Source organism: Strix aluco, chromosome 1, assembly GCF_031877795.1.
Source record: "Strix aluco isolate bStrAlu1 chromosome 1, bStrAlu1.hap1, whole genome shotgun sequence".
Taxonomy (NCBI): Eukaryota; Metazoa; Chordata; class Aves; order Strigiformes; family Strigidae; genus Strix; species Strix aluco.
In genome coordinates this window covers 55329797-55354280 of record NC_133931.1, presented here as the reverse complement: position 1 = coordinate 55354280, position 24484 = coordinate 55329797, and the positions used below count along the sequence as shown (strand labels likewise).

General features: G+C 39.6%; 1 protein-coding gene across 2 annotated transcripts in view; it reads right to left on the bottom strand.

Moving 5' to 3' along the window:
- Window positions 1-24484, bottom strand: part of ARHGAP28 (Rho GTPase activating protein 28) — a 74077-nt gene that overhangs the window by 22526 nt on the left and 27067 nt on the right. For both annotated transcript variants that reach the window (XM_074821616.1, XM_074821624.1), the window contains 2 exons: window positions 9282-9484; window positions 4414-4631 (listed from right to left, as the gene is read on the bottom strand). In XM_074821616.1, coding sequence (XP_074677717.1) covers window positions 4414-4631; window positions 9282-9484 — 421 coding nt within the window. The remainder of the gene's footprint in view (window positions 1-4413; window positions 4632-9281; window positions 9485-24484) is intronic.

Genomic DNA, 24484 nt, shown 5'->3' with positions numbered 1-24484 from the left:
AACAGTGTTGCAGTTGTTTTATTCAGTCATCCTCTGAGCGATTTGGGTAACAAAACCAAATATAACATGAATAAAATCTCTCCTGAGAGAGTCCATTCAATGGCTTGCAAACTTGATAGCAAACAGGATTTGAGTCACATGGATTTCCTTTGCCAGAAGACTGTAAGGACCATTGATTTTTTTTTTAAAAGGAGAACTGTTAGGATGCTTTTATGATAAAATACTGTAACATTTACACAAAGGGTTTTACAACATAAAAAACCATTATAAATTTCAGGTGGAAGTATGGAAGTGGAGGGGATGGTTGAATTTGCCTCATCAATGTGGGAATGTGGGAAAATCAAACATAAAAGTAGTTATTCTACTGCTTAAGATCCAGATGGAGAAATTAATGGTAGACATTAACAACTGGCTCATCTACTTCTACTGCTCAAAATGTCTAACCCTGAGAATAGTATTCAGAATAGATTTACAGTGAATCAAGTTCATTAAGAAAAGAAATCCTTCCAGCCTTTTTACACAGGTGAGCTTAATAGTGAAGCAGCTGCAGTAGTCAGGTTTGGCTAAGCACAGTGGAGCTGGCAGAGGGAAGCTGACAGCACAGCTCTGCTTCATGCCCAGCAGTGCTTGCAACAGCTTGCAACAGGCTGCTTTACCTTGTGGTAATTGAATAATGTGAACCATGTACAATATGAGGGGTAGCTAAAAATGTCATATTCTTGGTGTCATCTCCCAGCCTCCACAGTGAGAGTGCATAAAAAAGCCAAATCTATGTCTCTTGTGAAAATCTCTTCCAAACAAGACCAACACCTCCCCCCCCCTTTTTTTTTAACATTAGGATAATATGATAAAAAGAAAGGGAAGACTGAGACTAAAACCTTTTTAATGCATGAAATTTAAAGATCCAGATTATTTCTTTAGTAAAAAAAGAAGATTAAAAAACTTTGGAGGCTCATGTCTTAATTAATGTGAAAAGCCAAGAGTCAAACTGTGTCCTTAACTAAGTCAGGACAGCTTTATTCATTTGACTGGGGCTTCAGTGAAGGCAAGACTTCTCATATCCTGATTTCTGACTGAAAGTGATTCATTAGACAGATCTCATTATCTGATACTAAAAACGAACCCTGTGTTTACTGACACGATGTACACAGGAATTTCCAATGGGAAGAGGAAACCAGAAGAGCAAGAAAAAGATGGAGATGAGGTAGATAGTTCTTTAGTAGCTACCCTCATTGTAGAATATATAAAAACAAATAATTGGAGCACCAAAGCAACCAAATTTTATTGTCAGCCCTGCAGTTAAGGGAAATAAAGGCAAAAGAGGATAGCCTTATAGCTCTGGTCAGGATACAAGTTGCCCATGCTTTGGATATATTCATATTTCCAGGCACTGTCATCACAAGTGCCTTTTCATGCAAATAGCTCTGGGTTAATCTGTGATTATTCTTTAATTAGGACATGATTTTCTTATGCATTGCTTAAGTAAAATGCTCCTAAAACTCTTGAGGAGTTTTAGCTGTTCACAAAGTACAGGGTTGGGCTGTTAATGAGCATAATGCTTCATTTCCTCCCTCCAATAACAAAATCAATGTTCCGCCCCTATTTTTATTCTGCTGCTGATTTTTCTAGGCTTTGGGCACTAGCAGAGCCGACAGCTTCTGATGGAAGCAGCGGGGTACCAGCAGTAAGGAAAATCAGGGCAGTGTGATTAATAAACCATCCAATTTAAATCTCAGTAACACGGCTGTCAGTTGAGCCTGCTGCATGTAGGCCTGTCCAAAGCAGAGCAGAGGCACTTCATCTGGGGCTGGCTGCTCTGCCAAGGCATCACCCTCAGAGGGGTCAGGTACCACAGGTCCTGCATTTTGCCCCCAGGGATCATGGCGCCTTTCCAGGGTGGGCAACAGAAAAAACCCTAAATACCACCAAACAAAAAAAGGAAATATGGCTTCATTTCCTTTCATTCCAGTCCACTTGGACTGTTGAGGGAACACTCTCTGAGGGGGTGAACCTCAAAGGCAGGATGAAGGAAAAGCACCCTTTGCTCTGTGTTGACCCTCACAGAGGCTGGCCACCAGGCAGCAATAGCAAAATGTCTAGCAGGAAGGTTTTTTTCCAGAATAAAGAGAAGAAATTAGGGCAAACCTCTCTCTCTTTCTTGCCCCCCGCCCCGCCCCCCCCCCTCGGATAACAACTATTTATGCCTCTTCAGTGGTCCCCTAAATCTCATCTCAGGTAACTTTAGTCACTGAGCTAATCACCTTTTCTCTCATCATTAGCCACAGAAGAGAGTAATCCATCCTGTGACCCATCCCTCTAGGCTCCTTGTAATGCTTAGGTTGTTGGGAAGGAGGTGTAAATCCAACCTCTTAATGGGGAGGATTATAGAGTTATGTGAAACAGTTATAGCTGTTTTGCTATTTGCAACGTGTATTTCTTCCCTTCCCAACTAAAAAGCAGGGTGGGAAAGCAAAACTCCAGCACGTCATTTCAAGCAGTCTTTTTACCAGCCTCTCTTCAGCAGCTGTGCTGAAAAGATTTACCCCTCCCTGTTCTGTGGCTCTTCTTTTTTTGGCTGGGTTGTTTTTAATGCGGATCAGTTTCCCAAACTGATTCATCACAAAGATTCACCAACAGCTGTAGTGCCATGCCCAAAGAGGCAGCAGAGCATGGGGGACTGCTTCAGCTGACACCCCCTGAGAAAGGACTGCTCGGGAAACCCGGTGGGGCACAAGCCCCCTTGCAGTGTGTTTATCCCTGAGGAGCTGATAATTAGGACAAAGTTTCTAAATCCCATAATAAGCAGTAGAGATAAAAGCAATGGTGAATACGAATGGCAAAAGGGTATTGGGAACCTTGGAGGCTTTTAGAAATATGATCTGTTTTGCAGTCCATTGGAGGGAGGTGATGGTGTGCTCTGCAGCTGTATTTGTGTTTAGCATTTAGGTAAGTACCATGCAGAACTGCATATTTTTGTGGGAAGAAGAATTAGAAGTCTTAATTACTTATTCGGTCTGGTCTTATCTTTCAGACTTTCACAATGCAGAACTAGTAAGTGAACTGAATTTCAGAGGAGGTAAGATAGAGATTTGAAGGGCAATGGCTCTGAAGCTCCCGATTCCTTTAGCAAGTGAGAAACAGAGTTGAAACATAAGCAGGTCAAAACCAGATCAATAATGTGCCCATCTGAGAGAACGGGTACAACATTTATTTGGCTGATTTATTAGGAAACTTAAGGTTTATTATAATTTTTGAAAATTTTAAACACATTAATGTTTACCAATACCTGAATCAAGAGAAGTGTGCTAACCCAATAAGAAGTGCCATCAGCTTTTTAATGTTCATGCAAACATGCCTGATGATTTCTCATGCAAGAAACTCTGCCCACAGGAAACTACTGGATGCTTTTGGATATATTTGTGGGATATGTACAAGAGGTTCAAAAAAGACCAGATACTTAAATTGGAGACAAATAAGTTAACTACCCAACCACTATATCTTTGTAATTTTAATATAACTATGTGACTACAATTCTGTTTCCCAATTTTTTTGTTTTAAATTAATCCAGGATGACAAGCCTTGAGAAGGTAGGACAAATAGAAAAGCACAAAGCAATTTCATAATGAAAAAGAGTTTCATGGAGTTTTTTAATGGCAAAAACTTTACTATTAACTTCAAAGGTGAGCTTGTGAGCTTATTGGCAACTCCCATTTAAGATATCATGAGTGACGTGTAAAGTCATGCGTGTTGCTTTAAGCATTGGACTAAACTCACACAGTTGACTGCATTCACCAAAATCAAAATGTGTAGGGATAGGAATTGGTTCATTTAGAGCTATCCTCAGGGAAAAGTGGATGAAATCACCAGAGGTAATGCTCATTTCTGAAGCCATGAAGCAAATTAACAGATAATAGCTTTTCATTTGCTACGTAAGTAAAATGTAACTGCCAGTGTACCAGTTGCAATCATGCTGACAGGTGTTTAATTGCTTATGCATATTTGAACCCCAGTTGCTTCATTAGAGAAGTTTTACTTCACTGCTGAGACGGCTGAATAAATAGCAAGTGTCCCCATAAGCCAGCAAAAATTTGAATAGCTGCCAAGAGTAACTCACCAATTTCCAAAAAATAAAGGAGTAAATGTTAGTCTTGGTAGGAGGTTGGAGGAGGAAGGCTGGCAACAAATACAACATTATGTTACAGGTTAGTTGCAAAACTGCACCATCCATTTTAATTGGTTTATTCCTTTCCTCTCAAAAATACAGCATTAAAAGTCTGGACTTAGTGTCAGGAACTGCTACTGGCTGTCTGTACACTGTCAGCAGAAGGTTCCTGTCTGGTAGAACCTTTGATGAGCTACTTGCAAAATGCATAAAAATTAAAAAGCATTCACTAGGATGCATTAGCTACTTACAGAAGAGTCATTGGTGCCAAAGATATCTCGCACATCCCGGACTGTGTGCTTGTTCTTCTTCCTCAGGGTCTGAGTGTAGGTGTTGTACCTCTTCTGTACGGCAGCAGCTTGGGTTCGGGTCAGAGTGGACAGCAGGGCTTGGCCATCCTCCTCTTCGGCTCCCGAGATCAATGTAGATAAACCTACATCTTGTAGCCATTCTGCCTCCAGCTCCCCTTCTGCAGAGGAAGACAGAGTATTACCAGGCCTGGCAAGGGTGGGAGCAGGGGCTGAAGGAAGGGAAGTGGTGTGGTGGACTGCTGCTTTAGCCTTTACCTCGAGAAGACTCCACTTCCAATCTTTCTTAGGCCACAAGTGTAACTTAAATTAGTTTTGTCAACATACTGTCAACTTTCAGTTTGGCAGAGTCTGCACAGGAAATGCTTAGGAGAAGAACAGAAGAGGCATTTTTAACCTGCACATCAACATACTCGTGTGAAGCAGGCAGTGGAGTAACTAGCCTGACACAAGGTCACTAAAAACTAACCCCTCGTTCAAGAGCATAAATCCCCTCAATTACCATTTATACCACATTGTACTGGATAAAGACATTTGGCAGGTGGAAATTAAACTGGTATTCCCATTAAAATAAACAAAAATACTGAAGCGGCGTATACAACAGAATAATGTATTTGCACACTAAGGATGATATTTGAGATGACAGAGTCAGCTGGTAATCAGACACCTAGTGAAGATGCCACACTGATAGAAGCTTGATGTCTACTTAGTGCAATAGCCTGTTTTGAACAAGCTGATTAAGAGCTGGAGCTTCTCACTAAAGAGCAAGGGTCAGGTAGGGGTAGGTATCAAAGAGGCCAGATAGGGGTGGAAGATGCAAAAATAGCTATTCTTACATGCTAGGTATCATACTGATTTCTAATAATTAAAGACTGGATAGCACTCTACACCGCAGCATTAGTGACTAATATTTCTTGAATTCTGTTCAATCTTCTTCTCAACTGGTTTAACATGACAGCTGGTTCCATAGTGAGATTATGCACTCTGTGAAAAAGTATTTTCTTTCCTGGCTCTATTGAACATGGGGGAAGCTTCTGGCACCTTCTCACAATGCCACACCTGTAGAACTGCTCCCCCCCCCCCCCCCCCCCATCTTGCCATGCAAAGCCAATACAGGGGTTCCAGCTACCTGTTACATTAAATGAATATCCCCTGACACTGTAGGACAGGGAGAAGCTCCCAATCTACTTTTGCTAAATCATTTAGTAATTTTAAATTTTGCTGTCATTGTTTTTTTATTTTTCTGCTTTTTAAAGTAAACAGTCAAAGCCTTTTAAAATCTGTCTTCACATAAGGAGATTTTGAGGGCCTTCCTTTTAGTTCTGAGAACAATCCTAGCTCAGCAGTATACTGCTTGAGACAAGACATTAATTGCATTCCAGCTTTGACTGAAGGAGAGGTATTACAAATAAACACGTCAAACAGGAAATGGGTTAATTTGCAGCATGTTCTATAAAACAACTAGTCAGTACACTTATTGCTCTTGTCCCAGCACTGGTCTTAATGGCAGGTTGGTATTTTCACTCTTCCTTTATTGCCTTTTCTTGACATCAGATTGCAGGCAGATTGACAGATAGCAGTTTGTTGCACTTTGGCACTTATATGCACAAAAATGAAAATTACAGGACTGGACTGTAGAGACAAGTGAAAGCATCTTACACATGTGCCATCACTGACTTCATTGTTAACTGTTGTTTCTTCACAAAGCTCTGCAAAAGTATCTGCTTCTAAAACCCCTGATCTGTATTAGACAGGGGTGTGACCAGCCCTACATCCCATAAATCAGGCTGTCTCAGCTCCAATTCTTTCTCTATCCACAGACAGGATGACAGGCTGTTCCTTTCCCTTCTTTGTAAGCTTTGAACCAGTGGTTCTCTGCCGTCCTCAATCTTCCTTCTAACAAGGTCTCTTTCATTTCTGTGTGCCACTGTTCTAGCCACATCCATTCATGTTTCTGTTTCTTAATTATATTCATTTTGGCTTTTGTCCTGACATATTCTTTCCAATAATTTACTTTTTAATCAAACTTGGCTTTCTTGATGCTATGAAAAATAGTAGAGCATACATGAAATTCTGCCTGCTTACCAGCCACCCCTGTGACTTGTTTTCTCTGGCTTTTGCCCTTTCCTGTTCCAACCACTGACAAACAATAGACTAAGAAATAATGACAACAACCAGAGGAGTAAAACTATTAAAGAGAAGGAACTTCTGCATTAAAAAACCCCTCAAAATTTTATGACACGTAGGTTTAAATAAGGGCTAAAAGAAAAACATGTTGTTTTACAAAACATTATTTTTGTAGTGATAGCTACTTATACAGCAGGGTCTTGATACTCTGATTCTGTGCCACCAGAAGACAAACAGATAATCAAGAGCGTTCCCTCTGGCTGGTAATTCTCTTTTTCTCATAGAGTTTGTTAGGAAAGAGGTGTGCCTGTACCTTTCTTTGAATTTCAGATATAACCTCAAATAACTCACAGCATCCCAGCCTTGTGACACCAAGTTTTAAAGCAGTTCTGCACATCACTGCCATCTTAAATACCCCATGATTTCCTCTTCCCCTACATTTTCATCCCTTATATCACTTGCTATGATCTTCTGTTCTTTCTTGACTATAGTTACTAATGTCAACATAATAAGTGTGCTGATGTCTTCCCCTTGCACATGTGGTCTGGCAAAAAAAAAGCATTGTGGTTTTGACAATATCAGTGGTGCCTGGCTGCTATCACCCCTTGGCTTCCTTCTTAAGGATTCTGCATCTCTTCCTCTCAAAGACATCTCAGAAGGGTGATGAATATTTGTTTCTATTTTGCCCTGGAGACTTCCACATTGATTTTCAGTGTTTTGATCCTCAGCAAGGAGTATTATCCTATTAGAAGCTTAATAGAACTCACTATTATTTTCAAGATTTATAATCCCAGACTGAATATATTCCTGAAGTTAATAACTAGGACAAGCACTGCCTGGTTGTGTGTGGGTGTATGCAATATATATGTGTTTAAAACAACAGTATGAAGGTAAATGAAGTGTGAAGATGTATTATATTTTACCTTGTGGTCTCATATTTAATTCAGGACAGAGAGGAAAAAATCAATGCAATGTAATGAGGTGTAATCAGACAAAGGGTAACATGAGGCTGCAGCAGCGTTTGCACTGTTGTGAAGATTTAGCTCAGCAGTGATGAAACTCATGGAAAAGTTTCTGAGAACAGGGAAAATGGGTTCCTGTAATTACCTTGTCCTACCAACTTACCCAGCTTGGTAACTCACAGGTATGTGATATTCCTTGGCTGTGCAGGCAAGTCAGGGACACCCAGTTCATGCTGACAATTGCATGAAGGAGACACTGAGAGATTAACAAGCTCTTTCTGCGGTGTCCGAGCTAGAGAGCATGATCAGACAGGAATTTTCCCGATACGGTCAAACTGATTGAGGCAGATTGTTTTTCTGCCTTCCCATAACAATAACCATAAAGTTTCAATGTTACACCTTGATCTATTTTTATTTGAGACCACAGGCCAGCACAAAGAAGTGCACTTTGGATTTAAACTGCCAGACCATAACCCTCATAGCAAATCGAGACTTCTGGTGAACAGAGGTCTTCTTTTGCTTCCAGGAGAGCCCTACTGGGAACTCGTGAGTGGGAGGTGCTCCCCATGGAAGCAGTACATGGTTGGAGCTAGATACCTCTGTGTGGGATACTTATCATGGCTGATTACATATTTGGTTGCTTAATAAAGTAGTACTTTTCCCCCCTTTTTACCCTTTTTCCTGGTAGCAGAGTTAATGACATCCCATTGCACGTCAAAGTAAGAAAAATACATCGTCATGTGTGTTAATAATTTTATGGAAAGAACACACCTTTGTTTCAAAATCTATCCCTAGATCAGCAGTTACCAGCCTAGTGGCCATGACCCACAAAAGGGTTGCAGCAGTTATCAGTGGGTCATGACCTCAAAAGAAATTTGGTTTCATCCTATAGTAACACCTGGTATTTTGTGTTGCACAATATAATGCATTTGTAAGTGGGGTCATAACTGGAAAAAATGAGAACTGCTGTTCTAGATCTTATCAAATCCTCTAACACAAAGCTGCATTGCAACAAGCTAGTGCAGACTATTACATGTTTTTCCAAATACATTATGAAAAAAGGAGAGGAGGAAACAAAGTAACAGAATGAGGTAGTAATATCTTCAGCATAATTTGTATAAATGATGAATTAATTTTGACAACTGGGGAGTCTGAATGGTGCAGCATCCATATTCAGACTTAACTAATCTCTCCTTGAATTATATCTAAATTGGGCAATCTCAGAGAAACAGACAGTTATCAAATTACTGACAGCACCAAACAGTATCTAACGAAAACTGCTTCAAGACTTTCATAACTTCTGCATTATATCCTACCAAAAGCCAGAAAATTGAAAATTCCAGTATACTAAATGAATATTTTGGTCCTTTTATATGTTTTGGTTTAGTTTATTTAATGCTGGAGATGGACTTTTCATTTAGTGCCTCTTTTTTTCTGAATCACACCATACCTGTCCTCCTGAAGCACAAATAAAATCAGTGCAAAAAAACTTAATTCAGAAGTAAATTACCAGCCCCATTGTATAAACCAGACCAAATTATTGTTTCTTTCCAGTGATGGTTTGTACATTGACTGTGATGTTCAGAAGTGGAGCTACAATGATCATAGACCCAGCCTAGTACTTTTGCTCATACTGGGTGACATGAGAAGGGAGATCAGGGCATGATTAAAGAGATGAGGCAAAGACAAGGTGTGAGGAAGAAGTTGTGTTTGTGTGCTCACCATCAGCAGGTTTGAACTCCAAGAGCGTTGCTTCTTCAGATCCATCTTCGCTGCTCTCCTTGATGCTCTCCACTTCACACCAGAAGTCCTCCATGGAGGTGCTGTCCATAGAGGCCTGTGAGTTGGAGCGACCGAATGCAGGAGGAGGTGCCGACTCGTTGGAAAGCATCCTGTTAATTCTTCGACAACGAGGGAGAGACTTTCTGAAAAGACATAGCGAAGAAAATAAAAATATCTTTCTATCATGCTAACTTGTACCATGCAGACGGAGGATGCAGCTAGGGCTTCAACTCTGACCATACCATGGAGCAGGGAACAAGATGTTGGAGGCAAAGTACACAGTTCAGGTAGTCTTCATGATCTCTTGCTCATAACAGTTATGGCTGGAAATTTATTTTGCATCTAATAATTTATCTCTTTAATGTTCTTTAGTGTTTTACGCCCCAGAGAGGGACTCAGGAGGTGCAACTTCTATTTCTAACACTGATATCCATCTAATGAGACACTGGAAAAGTATTTTAACTTCTTTGTGCCTCAGTTTCTCTTTCTATACCTTCCTCTTTTGCTTACTGACTGAAATGTTTCAGTGCAAACGTCTTTGGGGAAAAATAATCAGACTTGGGAACACTAAAATATTTTGCAAATTTGTCTTGGCTCCGGAAAAGAATTAAAAACTTGAAATATTTTGCTTCAGAAGAACAATTACCTTTTATTTGAAAACCCTTTTAAAAATAATTCATTTTTTCTTAAATTAAAATAAAAGAAATCTTAAGAAAATTTGTCTTTGAAATGAAATAGTATGTTTTAGGCCAAACAGAAGGTTTTGATCACAGGTTCAAAAAAAATTATGATTCACTAAAAAACAAATTTCAAGTTACAATTCAATACAGTGATTGAATCAAAACAAAGAAGTTTGTTCCTTACTCCTTTGTTCTTGTCTTTTCCCACTATAAATTCTTGCAGCTGAAGACAGTTATACAAGTTTATTCAAATTCTTATAAAACACCCACCATGAAAGTCTTGTCTGGCTTTGCTCTTTTGCATTATTATGGGTAAGCAGCTTTTGTAAGTGTAATTACAGTAGTTACAGTAAACAGTAATAATAACCACAACAATATTTGTAGAAAGGAGTCAGGAGGTAACGTAATTATGGCAGAGAGCTAGACTACAGGAATTAATGGAAAATTTTGTCATAAGGTCTTCTGGCCTTCACTTATCTGAATTAATTCAAATGCAGTTTCCCTTTCTCTTCCTTTTCTTTATGGCATCATCCTGCCAACAGGCCTTTGTTTAAAACCACAGGCATCACTTTTACTCCACTAAAAAAAAAGATACTTCCTTTTCAGTATTTCCCTCCTTGTCAAAGTTTTTGTAATGGATGTATAAACAATATATTATTTACTAAACCCGACTGGACATGCTTCTCCTGCTCTGCGCTGCTACCTCTGGGACATCCTCTGGCTGCTTCCCTGAGGCTCCCGGAGCCTCCTTGCTTCATCTGGGTGGTCCCAGGCAACCCCTTCTGGGTTAGGTCTGAGCTCCAGGTTGGGGAGCTGTGGTGGAAACAATGAGGCACAATAAATCCAGCTGTGGACAATATCAGTGCTTTAAAAAGACAAAGCTCAGGCCTTTGCCTCTTTTTGAACACAGGGAGGTGTAATACGGATGATTCAGCTGCCAAACCTACCCATGTGCTCTTGGTCAGCTGCTGGGAAGCAAAGTTTTCTAATAGGTGAGTATATTTCAGCAGAAGAAAATGTGGTATGGTGCTGTGGAGACACATGTCCTCCAGGAAGAGAAATGCTACCTTCAGTGTTTCTACCCTTTTTTTCCTCATAAACAGCAAATGATTGTTTGCTTTTAAACCCAGTGCTGAAACTGTTACTGTTTTAATTAGAACAAGCCACAGTCACCAAATCTGAGAAGAATTTGTGACAAAACTGTGGTTAAAGCTATCTGAGTGCTTTCCACGTAGCTCTCCCTCTGGGGAGACGTGTTTCAGTTGGCTTTTGTTTGCAAAGCCTCAGATGACTGAGGTACCTGATAAATCATAATTACTGGAATTATGTATCTGGATGTGTTGGCCTCTGTTGTGTTATGTATTCACCTATTTCTCTTCCCAGCAACAGGAAGGAAAAAAAAAAAAACAAGTCTGACAGGACTTAAATATCATGAGTTAATACTGTACCAAGTGTCTCCGGGCAGAAGTTTTCATCAGCAGAAGCAGAACCCCTGAGAAGCAGCCAGAAAACCTCATCTCTCCGGCTGGGAGCTGGTGGGGACAGGGAAAACAGTTCCCACCGGCCAATTGCTTACTGCTGTGAAAAGCTGTGCTCTTTTGTTTGAAAGGTGATAGTGAACACAAATAAAGAAAAAGACAAAACTTCCTGGCACTCTAATGGCATTTGGGGCCCCTTCATCCTGGACACCGTACAAGCAGAGAGTCACCAAGGCCTGGTGTCAGGCATGCAGTGAGTGCCCATTCTCCTGCCACAGCCTGTCCCTCACCAGCCTTCTCTTTGTCTCAGGGATCTGTCTGAGATCCCCATGCTGTTGCCCACTCTGCAATTCATATCCCTGCTTAATATAAAGCTTTGTGAAAAATAAGTCCCTACATCTGCTATATAGCACAGCCCAGAGCACCCACACCAGCAATCGTAGGAAGGAATGCTCTTGCCAGTCTGGAATCAAACACGTGCTGGGATGAGAAGAGGACTTTTTCCCTGATAACGTCACCGACTCCCATCATTTAGTCATGGTCAGGGAATTCAAACATTTTCTGCCCTCCCAGTGTGAATCTTGACCATGACCCTTGTGCTCTTCATGCACCACACCAGACTGATCCTTGGGCTTTGGCTCCATCAGCACTTCAGCTAGCTCGAACCAAGGCTTTTTATTTCACCATATTAGGAAGAAAGAAGTTTAGCGGGTTGTTTCTTTTCTCCCCACAGTGAGTATGCTATTTTGTAATATTACCATACCAAAAAGCTAAATGCAAAACAGACCACGTAGCATGGCAACAACTGCTGTGACAACCAGCTTTACCAAATACGTCTAAGGTTCCTGGGTAATTAATGTGCATTTACAACAATATTAACAATACGGAGCTTATTTGGAAAAACAGCTGAACAAAGTCTCCTGAGAACCTCTTATATGAGGTTTATTATCTCATCCCAGATTAAATCAAGCTGTGTAAAATTCCTGTAATAGGAGAGGTTAGGCAGAGGTGCTTTATCCTTATTGGTAAACAGCTGAAGGTTGCTTCCAGGTGGTCTGGTATGAAACTTCTGCAATTATTCTGAGCCTGCCTATTAAAAACTCATGTGTTTGAAAAGACCTCCAGCTGCTGTTTTGGCCCATATACCTGTGGCTTTTGTCCTGGAGGAAGTGGTCTTGCTTTTATGTGATAATGGTTGTTGTCTCCATTTCCTCCAGTCAAAGCTGCTCAAAACAGTTTTAGGAGAAAAAAAAATCCTATGGAGGAAGTAAAGCATATTCTTCACTGCTTTTAATTCATTCTTGAAGAACACTGAATGAGCATTGACTCAGCAAGCTGCGTGCCTGTCTCAGAAATAGCTCAACAAGCCCAGCTTGCCTGTCATCTGTGAACTCTCCTAGCAGAAAACCTGTGTTCCTGATACCTTTTTTACCCTCAAGGTTTTCTGGCTTGTTTGCTCTTTTTCTCAGTGTCTGTAGAGAAGTTTACAAGAATAAAATATTTTCACTGAGTCTAATCTGTTGTTCTTACAGAAAATTTGAAAACCAATCTTGTTAAGGTAAGTAGTAATCATGAAGATCATGCTCAGTTTCATTTGTTCCCTCACACACACGGGCAACGGTGAGCTAATCTGAAAGGCTGACTAAATGAAACACAGGGGGAATCTGAGATCCTGGCTTCCTAGATGGAAAATTCTGGGAGAGAAGGATGAACCTTAAAGCACTGAGCAATAATTGCAGTGACTCCACTGAACAAGCTGAAATCGTTTTCAGGGTGGAATTAAAAAAAAAAAAAAGGCCATACAGACACAAACCCCACAAACCCAAACCCTTGAAAAACAAAAGAAAAAGAAAGAAGGGAAAAGTATACTACAACATGCAATATTATCGAAGAACACCTCTATTACTCGATATTGGTCACAGAAGAAAGGGTTAAAGAGTACCAGTAAGGAGAAATATGATGATATCACATAGAAAGCTTTCTGTGGGAAGATTTTTCCAAAGAAGCGGGGTATTTCCACAGGGCACAAGGAGGCTGATTCAACTGTGTTTGACTCTGGCTTTGCCCTGGTGTATGTTTATGATGCTGATGAAATGCAATAGCAAACCAGGCCTACTAAAGCTTTATTTTATATTCTGTATAGCGTGCAGAAGTGTGTTCTTCAGGGTCTGACAGCACATCAGTTTCAGGATAGCCAAGCCAAATTCAATTCTTATCCTATCCCCAAAGTGAAGGTTTGTCAAATCACACAAAGAACTGGTTCAGTGGCACCTAATGATTGCTCAGTCTGACTAATGATAAAGCCAGGCTTGTGTTTTCAGTTTAATTAAGTAATGGTGGTAAAGAATCCATAAAACAAATGGGAGCAATAAAGCTATCCTGTAGTTACAACTAGCATTTAATCCTTGTTTAAGGAGATCATCTTACTTTTGTGGCTCATTATGCTTCATTTCATTCAGTGGGTCCTGAACCTGCTTCATGACAATTAGTCACATTTATAGGAATGGGGAAGATGGAGGAAGCAAATTCTCCTGGTCATTTTAGGAGTAAGATCCACCTTATCATATTGCAATCATTCTATCAGTATAGCTACTTAATCCAGTGAAGTCAGTAGTGCCTGAAAAATACAACAGTGGCAGAGTACAGTGTTGTTTCCTGTACCCAGATCTTTCTATCCTTCAGTTTATCATAATGATTCACCAATTTCTGACAAAAAACCAGTTACCCTTTCTCTGCTCTGCTCTTCCAAAGTGTAAAGAAAGGGGATGGTAACTTGCATTGATAAGGAAAAAAAATTATTCCTCTTTATCAAGAATTGCATTTTTCTCTGTTCTGAAATGTTACGAATCAGTCATGTGCCAATATTTATCTTTTTTTTTTTTTTTTAAAAGGTGTACAAATTCCAGACAAAGGAAGAGTCCAGCAATTGGAAATAACATTTCTGTGCACAGTTCATGGCACAGTTCACTCTTGCCCCTAATCTCTCATCTTCTGTTTCCTTCCTGGTGACCCTGTTCCAGCACAGTTTGCTGTCTGCTTGTTTCCTTCTCTCCATGTTTGGTGGCTTCAGCTCACAGAAAGGGGTATATCTCAGACAATATCCCCCCAACTCCATCTGCACACTTCTGTTTCTGATCATCTTGCAGATGTTAGGCAAGTTGTAGGCACTGGATCCTAAAGTTTCCCTGTTCTTTCTCTAACATCTAACATAGCAAATGTTTAACCTATCATGCTCATTGATTTCACAGAGGTGTCACCCTGCCCCCCTTATAACAGAGTGTTTGAGTGAGAAGCAGGATAAGATTTTATTTCATTAATAATTTTCTCATCCTGTTGACTAGCAGAACTCCAAAATCATATGAATTTCATTGCTCTGTTACAAAGCTGGGTTTGAATATTAGCTGTTATCACCTTACTGTATCAGCTAGACTTGAAAACACAGGAATTCAGTAATTTGCATGTCTTTGTATTCTACAAAACATTCCACAAAATATGCTTCTGTCAACTATTAATTTTATGTCTAATGATGTTTTTCTGTCTCCACAAACATTTTTTGGACCAAAAGGACTTGTTTAATGAGTTTTAAGATTTAAAGACTTGTAAGATTTAAAAGAATTAAAAGAATTTAGTTTATTTATTTATTTATAAATTGTCTGCAATTCATCAAGGTACTAACAGGAGCTAGGAGATTCAGCTGTAGAGTTTGCACACCAGTGTTACCTGCCAGCATTTAAAAATGCATTTCACCTTGTGTTCTTCAGCTCTCTCTTACGCAACCTTTTCGTAAGTGGTATGGAAGTCCCCTGTCTGTAACAAGGGCCACATTGTGACCGTTCCGCAGCTGAGTATGGAGATTGCAGAAGAATCTCTCTCTGTTTGTGCGTTTCAATGTGAAGACTCTCACAATCAGACCCTTTGAGCTAGGGGAGTGCAGGGAATATAATCTCTAGGTATTGCCTGCTAGCAACGATGACCTTTGGGGACATGACCCAGACCTCTCCTCCATGCTGGCAATCACATCAGTTCAGTGTTGGCCCAGTGCGAAAGAGACAGTGCACTGCATGGCTTCAGTGTGTCTGTCAAAATCTGAAAGGGACTCTATTTTGTCTTCGTTCTCCTAACAAGGCTGTTCCTAAAGGGCACCAGGGATTCCCAAATGATTAACACTAACAAGAGTATGTTCTGTTAACCATTTTTTTTTTAAGTGAATTGGAAAAGAATTCTTTTCATATGCATAAAGAGGAAGCAGGATAAGCTAGTTTTGAATGATGAAGACTTAAGGACATGGGCAGAGCATGGCAGGATATGTTAGATGTAATTTTCAATGGGTTTGGGCAAGATAAGAAGCATCTGAATATGGCCTACAGCAGGCAAAATCTGGTTGTGAACAGCCAATTGAAACATCATAAACATTTCCAATACATTTTTATTGTTAGAGGTGACAAATTCTTTTGTTCTGTTGGTGCTTGCTGAAGTCCAATTGCTTTCATGTGAAACAAATCCATGTATCTAGGGAAGACCAAAGTTTTTCAGGAAGAAGCATAGGCATGTGGGCCGTGTACTGTGGGTTTAGGAAATCCCATTTTTCCAGGAAATGTTTGATCTATTGTGCGTGTACAGTACAAATGATTTGTGTTTGAGCATTGAACCTACTGGATGTGACAGTTCATTGTACATATGCTTCAGAGCTGATGAAGGCCTCCAGGAGTGTTGGGCTCTCTGTGCATGCACCATGCAATTTATCCACTCATGTTGAGTAGATGCCTCCAAAAATTCCAGCTGTCTGACACTCACCCAGAAAGGTTGCTAGGCAGCTGAGCACCCCAAAATCCAAGGCAAACCCTTCAAATTCCACCTGGGCTGAATTTGAACTCAAGGTGTATGGCTGACCTGGATTTACTACTATAACATTACCAGTCCTTGGCCTGAATTACTCAGTTAAGCCACATGGTAAGCATGAGGCAGACACATTTCATTCTGCAGCTTGGTGCAAGTAAATACCTGGTGTCTCTCTTACCCAAAATAGCAAGGAAAGCAGAGTCACATGAATGAAAAGGAGAGGAGGAAGCACAAATGCATTAGATACTGTTTAAACTCTGGTACTGCATGAACTTTAATGCTGTTCACTGCATTCACTTGGTCCCTCCTCAGACACCTATCTGTAATAGTGAGGAAGCTCTCACAAAGGCAGTGGAAAAGCTGTATTTCTCTTTTGCTTCCTACTGCTCTGGCAGTGTCACTTCTAAGGTAGGCAACAGCCCTGTAAGTACTCCTGAGGGACAGCATCATCTCAAGCCAACTGGAGTATGTCAGACCACTATGCATGCATGTGTATACAACTACAAATACCAAGGACTCTAGGACGAAGAGGATAATGTGCAGAACTAATTCAGAATCTTCTCTCAGAATAAAATTGATAAGCCTTTGTCAACAACTCACACTTAGCCAGACTCATTATTTATAACACAACAGGATAGAGTTAAAACTGGAGGAAATGCACAGGTTTGAGAGCTCCAATGAGGCTTAAATCGTTCAACAAGCAAAGAAGTAAACCAAGTAAAACCCACAAATGATGAAAACTGGACAGTGTTAAAAGATTTTTGGCTCTAGAAGCACAAACTATATTTTCTAAAGAAAAAGAAATATTAAAATAGACATCACACACAATAAAAAACTGAACATAAGGGGTCAAACTTTCTGCAGCTTTCAGTACAGCTTCTAACATTGCCAGCATTTATGTGGCACTTGTGGAAGAAATAAGATATACTTATTTTTATTTTAGATCATTCTAAAGGATCTATCCTTTCAACCAGCATGATTATTATCATTAAGGAACTCACAATATTTGTAGGACTTTCTCTCTCTGAAACACTTCAAAAGACAAATTCAGTCATTTTGGTTGGATTAAGGTAACTACATAAAGAACGGGACCATACTATCTACTGAAAGGTATCTGATGCAACTACATACGTTGCAAGTGTAAGCTCTTTAAGCTCCTGACATAATCAATGAAGGGAGTCAGATACTTCTAGAGAGTGAACATGGAAACTAAACAGGAGCTTGAAGTCATGCAATATGATGTCTTTGGAGTTTTCTTTGCGCTTAGTTTTAAGTGAAGTCCAGCTATTACTTTCTCCCTTCCTATAATTAATGCACCCTTTTAAGTAAATGTCACCGCTCCACCCATTACACTTTTTTCAAATGCTTCAGGACTTAAGCAAACAAGCAGTACTTATTTTCGTGAATTAGTGGGTTTTCCTTTAAATGTGTTTTAATGTATACAGAAGGCAATTGTTGAGTGACAAAATATGAATATGTATGCTCTCTAATATATTCATTTACATTTTAGTCATTAGTGGTATCGCTTACCCTGCAACTCACGAGGAAACATTTTGAACAGCATGCTTAATAGTATTCACAGGACTGGACTGAAGTAATGTAAAGCAACACATTGAACTTTTAAAGCTAAGCAACACACAGCTTTTAAAGTTATTTTATTGAAAAAATTACTTATGTGACAAAGATACTCTTAAATCTTTTGACAGAATGGGGAGCAACTTCACGCTGTCACTATAAAAATCCTCGATCAGATTCTCAGATAGTAATAAACTGTTACAACCTCACTGTCTTAATTTATCCCTTATGTTTAAATTCAGAACACCCTTCTTTGTGGTACTGCTAATATTGAAGTTATTACAAATCACAAGAGTTTCATGAGCAAATGTACTTCCACCATTTAGATTTTTCTGGGCAGCTCTGGGCTGGCTCTCAGGCGATTCTGAACTCTCAGCTTGTATTTTCCATGGTGTATTGTACTTGTGTCATACTGAATCAGTCAGAAGGAATGAAAAATTTGCTGGAAAATGCTGTAGCCAAATAAAAATCAAGATGTGTGCATTTTTTTAAAATTTTTCCACTCAAGCACATTGGTAAAGATTGTATGAGTTACTTTGGAAAGTCCCAAATTTGCTAAATAGACTGTTCTTTTGTTAATGAGACTGCTTAATAAAACAGTGTAGATAAAGAACAGGCAATGAATAAAGCAATGTATATGAATCTTGGAGAATATCTCAAAGCACTATGTTCCTACTTCTGCCTGAAGCGAAATGGGTATGGATCAGCTGGAAACTGATGGAAAATACACCAATGGAGGCTCTTGTCAATGTCCTGAACAGCTGGGGATGTGTCTTTTTAACCAAGTAACAAGTGATAGGACAAGAGGGAATGGTCTCAAGTTGCGCCAGGGAAGGTTTAGACTGGATATTAGGAAGCATTTCTTTACAGAACGGGTTGTTAGGCATTGGAATGGGCTGCCCAGGGAGGTGGTGGAGTCCCCATCCCTGGAGGTGTTTAAGAGTCAGGTTGACATAGCGCTTAGGGATATGGTGTAGTTGGGAACTGTCAATGTTAGGTTAATGGTTGGACTGGATGATCTTCAAGGTCCTTTCCAACCTAGATGATTCTGTGATTCTGTGACTTGAGGCAAGATGAAGCCTCATCTCTACCTCTATCTCCCTTTTCATCCCTCTGTTTGCAGCCATCCCTGAACCTTGCCTCTTTCCCTTCCTTTTCCATTTACCAGAAAGGAAGTGTTTCTGGGCTGGGTGAGAGCCTTGTGTAGAGGTGGAACAAGCCGGGCAGCTGATAAGGGCTCTCTGTGCAGAGAGGAGGTGATACCTCTGTGGCACACATTGGGGAAGGGATGGGGATTGAAGCTGATGGGTGTGTTCCCACATGTTTCTCCAACAGCATTTGACTGTCGTATTTCCTTATCAGAAGAAGCCACACACCAACTCCTCTTTCCATTCAGTTCTAAATATTTATAAAAAGCTGAGTCAAAGCAACCAAGGCACTTCACATTCTAAAAAAATAAATTACTAAAAAATCCCAAACAGCTAGGCAATATTAACAGAAGTAAATCTTCTTGGCTCTGCCTCCCATCTCCTCTGAGACAAGGAACAACTAATTTCTTGCTAATTCACTCATCTTCTTTTTCGTCAAAATTTTAATGATATTTCACTCACTTTAAAATTAAATAGCAGTATATTATTTGGTAACCTCTCCCATTCATCAATAACTATACAAGCATAACTGTGTAAGCATAAAGCTGAATTTAAAGCAAAAACTGGTAGAAGACTCCTATTGGCGTCTTCTAGAGAATTTTCATTTATAATGTAGGTACAGAAATGTGTTGGTAAGAACCTCTTGAGTTGCCAGATGAGTCTAGTAGCATTACCAGTACTATGAAAATTCATGGTGAGATGATGAGAGATGTAACCATAAGAAAGGACAGAGCAGACCCGAAGATGAAGAGTGGAAACTAAAATTCGGTGGAGACAAGCTCAACAGACAGGGAACACCAAGTAGATCACAGGTCTCCAAAGAGCAGGCATTCTCATTTTCAGAGGAAAAAATGGACCACAAAATCAAATTAATTTTATTATATTCTCAGCTCTTCAACAGAGGAATGAAGAGGGAAAGGGAAAAAAAAAAAACAAACCCAATGCATTTTCTTATACTTTAGCTATACAATTCCAATCAATAGAGTATAAATTTTTTTTTGTGATCTTATAGTGATTTCTAGTCTTATGCTAAAGAGATAGAGGGAACATCTTCATGGGAATTGTCAAGGCAACACCTTAAATTTCAAGTGGTATTTTTCTAATTTGTGTTCAAATGTTTCTACTATGTGCTTGTGAAAAACATGACCTTTTTATGTAAGGAGCCAAATGAATCAGCGATGCTTCCAAACCACTTGGAGTCCAGTGAGAGCTGGAAATGTTTCACTAAGTTACACTTCTTTACAATGCCCATAAAAAAGGCAAAGAACAGAATAAGAAAAATCACCTCTTAAATGGGATAGTACATGATGCACAGCAGCTCTCCAGTTTCCTTCAACAACCTTTTTTTCTCCTGATTATATTATTTTTGAGGTTTTTCTCAAATATTTCATCCATGAGCACTCTGAGGGAAGCTGCAGCATGCCACGCATTTCAAAGCTAGCTTTTCAAATATACTGCAGCTTCTGAAGCTCTTAGAGATACAGAGACCACTAATATTTACAAAACATGGTGCCTTTGTTTGCAGTTCCTCAGTGATGTGAGTAATTCTGAATGCTGCGAACAGCCCTGCTGAAGCCAGCCACATTAGTTTTGTGCATAGGGTTTGGAAGTTTAAATGTCTTAATACTGATGCTGGGGGAGCAAGATGTAGCTCTTGGAAATCTCTGAGGAAAATGAGCTCTTGTTGGAAGGAAGTCTTCAAGACTCAAGACATAGAGGGACAATCAAACATCTTAATGTAGGTGTAAAATGCCCATTCATGATCTCCTGGGAAGTAGAAATGTTAGATGACCCAGAACCATGCTAGAAAGTTCTACAGCACCTTTTGTGGACATTGTGTATTACAGTAAGGGTTTACTCTTGGCTATTTTTTACAGTAAGGGATTACTCTTGGTTATTTTGATATTTACTATTTTGTTCTGGTTTATTCTGAGCTCTTCTGGGTTTGCACCACGTTGCACTGGGAGAATGGAAAGAGGACTTTGGAGAATTGTCTTTTTAAGCTGTGTTGAGTTCTCCTCAGTCATGACTAGGAGGCTGAACCCAGATATCAAATCATCATGCAGTGGATAATAACAGCAGAACCAAGAATTCGGTAACTACAAAAACACCCCAATCACTCCCTGTAGCATTTAATTAACTATATGGGCAAGACCTAATTCATCATAACGGGACCACAGAAATGTCAAATAAGAATTATGTAGGTAAAGTGACATCTCTAAAATCACACAGATGCTTTGCCACAGAAGAGAGTTAAAAATACAAGAGCTAGTTCGTGACTTAAAGCTATGGTCCACCATGAGTAATAGAACTGCTAATCTTATGTAAGTCCTACAGAGCTTGGCTGAAGTTTCTAACTGAGCTTTGTCAACTCTGTACATATTCTTGGCTGGTTAGCCTCTAAAAAGTAATTAATATTGCTATGCAAACATTGTAAATCATGTTTGAAAGCTCACATGCTCACGTCAAATGAGTACGACTAAGCTGTTGTTGTGCCCTCTGTCATCGTGAGTACATGCTCCTCTTCCTGCTCCTGCCTAGATAAGAGCCATGATCCATGATAGGTGGTGAAGATTCACTGGGCATTCATCCATCTTTTAACGATCGTGTTAGATCTTTCACTGTGCAGGCACTTTATGAATGTTGTGAAGCTGTAATGCTATCCTTCCCACGAGGACACCAAATTACTTATCCATGCTTTTGATATAATGCATCTTGGCTGAACTGTTGCAGCTCTCTCGCTCTGGAAGATTTCCAGTCAAGGGCTATATTTACGTCAGTTACAACTGATTCAAAATGCTTCCACAGGATCTTGAACAGGCTAACACATCTTCATGAGTTTAATCCAAACCAGAGACGATATATGGCTTTGCAGTAAAACAGGAGAATAATCATGCTTGTACCTCTAATTCTTTGCTTTGAGTTGGTATCTCTGTTTGGTATTCAGCCACTGCTTGGACCCATATCTTTTCTGACTTCTAGGTGACTACAGATTATGTTTCCAAAAGGGACTAAGGCAGGCAGTCACCTAACTCCCGTTTTCAGAAAAGACTGAAGGATTCAGGAGCACAAACCCTATGGACTTACAGGGACAGTAAATGCTCCTGCACACAAAATCAATTTTGATTTACGCTTATAAGTCACAGAAGCAGAATTTTGAAAATTTGCCTTTAACTTAATTGTATACCATTACACTCTTTGTCCTGGAGTTCTTTTTCAGTGAGCATTAAGCTTGCCCAGTTTTCTGGGATTTTGACCACCTAAATTCAAGCCTTATCTTTTAAATTTGGCTTTGATTATCACAGCTGTTATTTATTCTTTTGCTTGGCAGAAGTTTTTGCAAGACTGCCATAAAGTCAGCCTGTTTGTATTGTATTGTACCGTTAATCTCCTTTTCCTTTATGGCACACATACACAATATCCTAAGGGGAAGATTACTATACATATATACGGATTCATACTCACATATACATAGATGTATGAATATACAGCAAAGATGGGAACAAAGGGAGGGAATATTTTAGTAATCTCCTAAAAGCCTTTGTGAAAAAGTCTAGATAACACATTAAATGGAATGTTTTTTACAGCATGAACCAGGGGATCAACATTAATCGGTTGTTTAATGGAAGCATAATTCAAGATAAAAATGAACAGATTTTATTCAAAGTAGTTGGAATTATTTGGGTAGGAGAAAGATCTGTCAAATTAAGAGGCTGCTATATCATTATGATTATGCACAACTCACTACCTAAGGTTTTCCAAAATAATACATTTGAAGAGACTCTCTAATAAGAAGTAATTAAAAGTTGAAGAAAAAACAATGTTGCTAAGAGTTGCTAGGTTAATTTTCATCAGAATTGGTCATTATCTTAAAAAAGCATCAACAGGGGAGATTTTCTAGCTATCTAGAAACATCTACATTTCTGTGTCTCACAGAGACTTTCTGAATCAGGAATCACTTTGCAATTGCACTGCAAAGCCCTGCCTGAAAAAGCCCTAACACTCAAGTGAGCTGCCTTTTCATTGCACAGACAGGATCACCTTCACTGAGAACAGGAGCAAACCTCGAGATGGGAGATCCTTCAGAATTCTTCATTCATATGAAAAAGGAGTCACAAAATCACAAAAAGCAGTTTGGACAATCATTTATGCCAGTAAACTCTATCTCCCATCCTGACAACACTGCTGGGACTTATAATGACACTGTATTTGCTGAAGAAACTCTATTAGTGCTAGGACTATAACTGTCCAGTAGAAATTTTACAATAATCCTGCTGATCTGATTCTTTTTTCAATTAAGAATCTAGGTAGTGAAAGTCAAATCTCCAAGGATATTAGTTGCCTGGATTTCCTTTCAGTGAGACTTCATGTTTGACAAGGGTAAAAAGAAGTACTTGCTCTTTCATCCTGATCAAAGTCAATTAAAATCTATTATGTACTCATCATACTGGACCGTGATCATCATATTGTGCTGCTCTGCAGCATCTGATGCCATTTCAGACTTCCCTTTGATCCCCAGCATAGGCTTTGTGTTGCCCTTACAGAGGGAATAACGGGAAGAAATGCTTGAACAGTTTTCCCCAAGGCAAGGAGTATTATTTCTGCTGATGGTCATGACCCCGGCTCATGATATTTTGCTGCAGGGGGACTTTGGAACAGGAAAGGTTGCGCTGGCCATTTCAGTGTGTGCAAACTGACATGGAGCAAGAACTGCTAAAGGAAACTCCTCAAACGCTCCTGATGTTTGCTCTGGAGATGAAGAACTGTGAATGTCATGCCAGCCAGCTAGCAGGAGAGAAATCCCCTGGAATCCCTCTGTGAGGGATGAGATATCCTATTCATGAGTGCTGGATTGATGGTCTATTGTTTGCATTTATTTAGACTACATAATCAAGCTTCCAGTTTCCTTAAAACAATGTGGGCAAGTCCTAGTTTCCAGCTCCCTTGAATTTCTCCAATTTCCATCACTAGTTTTCATTACAGTTTTAGCTGCTCTTCACCACCAGTCCCCTCATGCCCTGGATTTTTACCTGGTTATCAGACATAAGCACCTTCAAACTGAAAACAGCCACTGGAAAGTGTCTGTGCTACCTGCAAATCCCTGCCTGCCAAGTGTACAGAACTGAGCCAGATTTGAGCACAATTTGAAAAATGTGGATTAGGATAATGTATTTGTGAATGTAGAAACACTTTAGCTCATTTAGCCATGTAATCTGTACAAAAGCATCACTTAAATTGTCAGACCTGGCTTTACTCCTGTGGAATGATATAAGTCATAAGTTTCTTCTTTCCTTAGAGCTAGGTAAGCTATAGAGCTCTACTTGTACAAGTTAAGACTCTGGTCATGACACTGAGTTGAAATGCACATAATTATCATAAACATCTATATGACATCAGAAGGCAAAGTTGAAAACATCAAATTT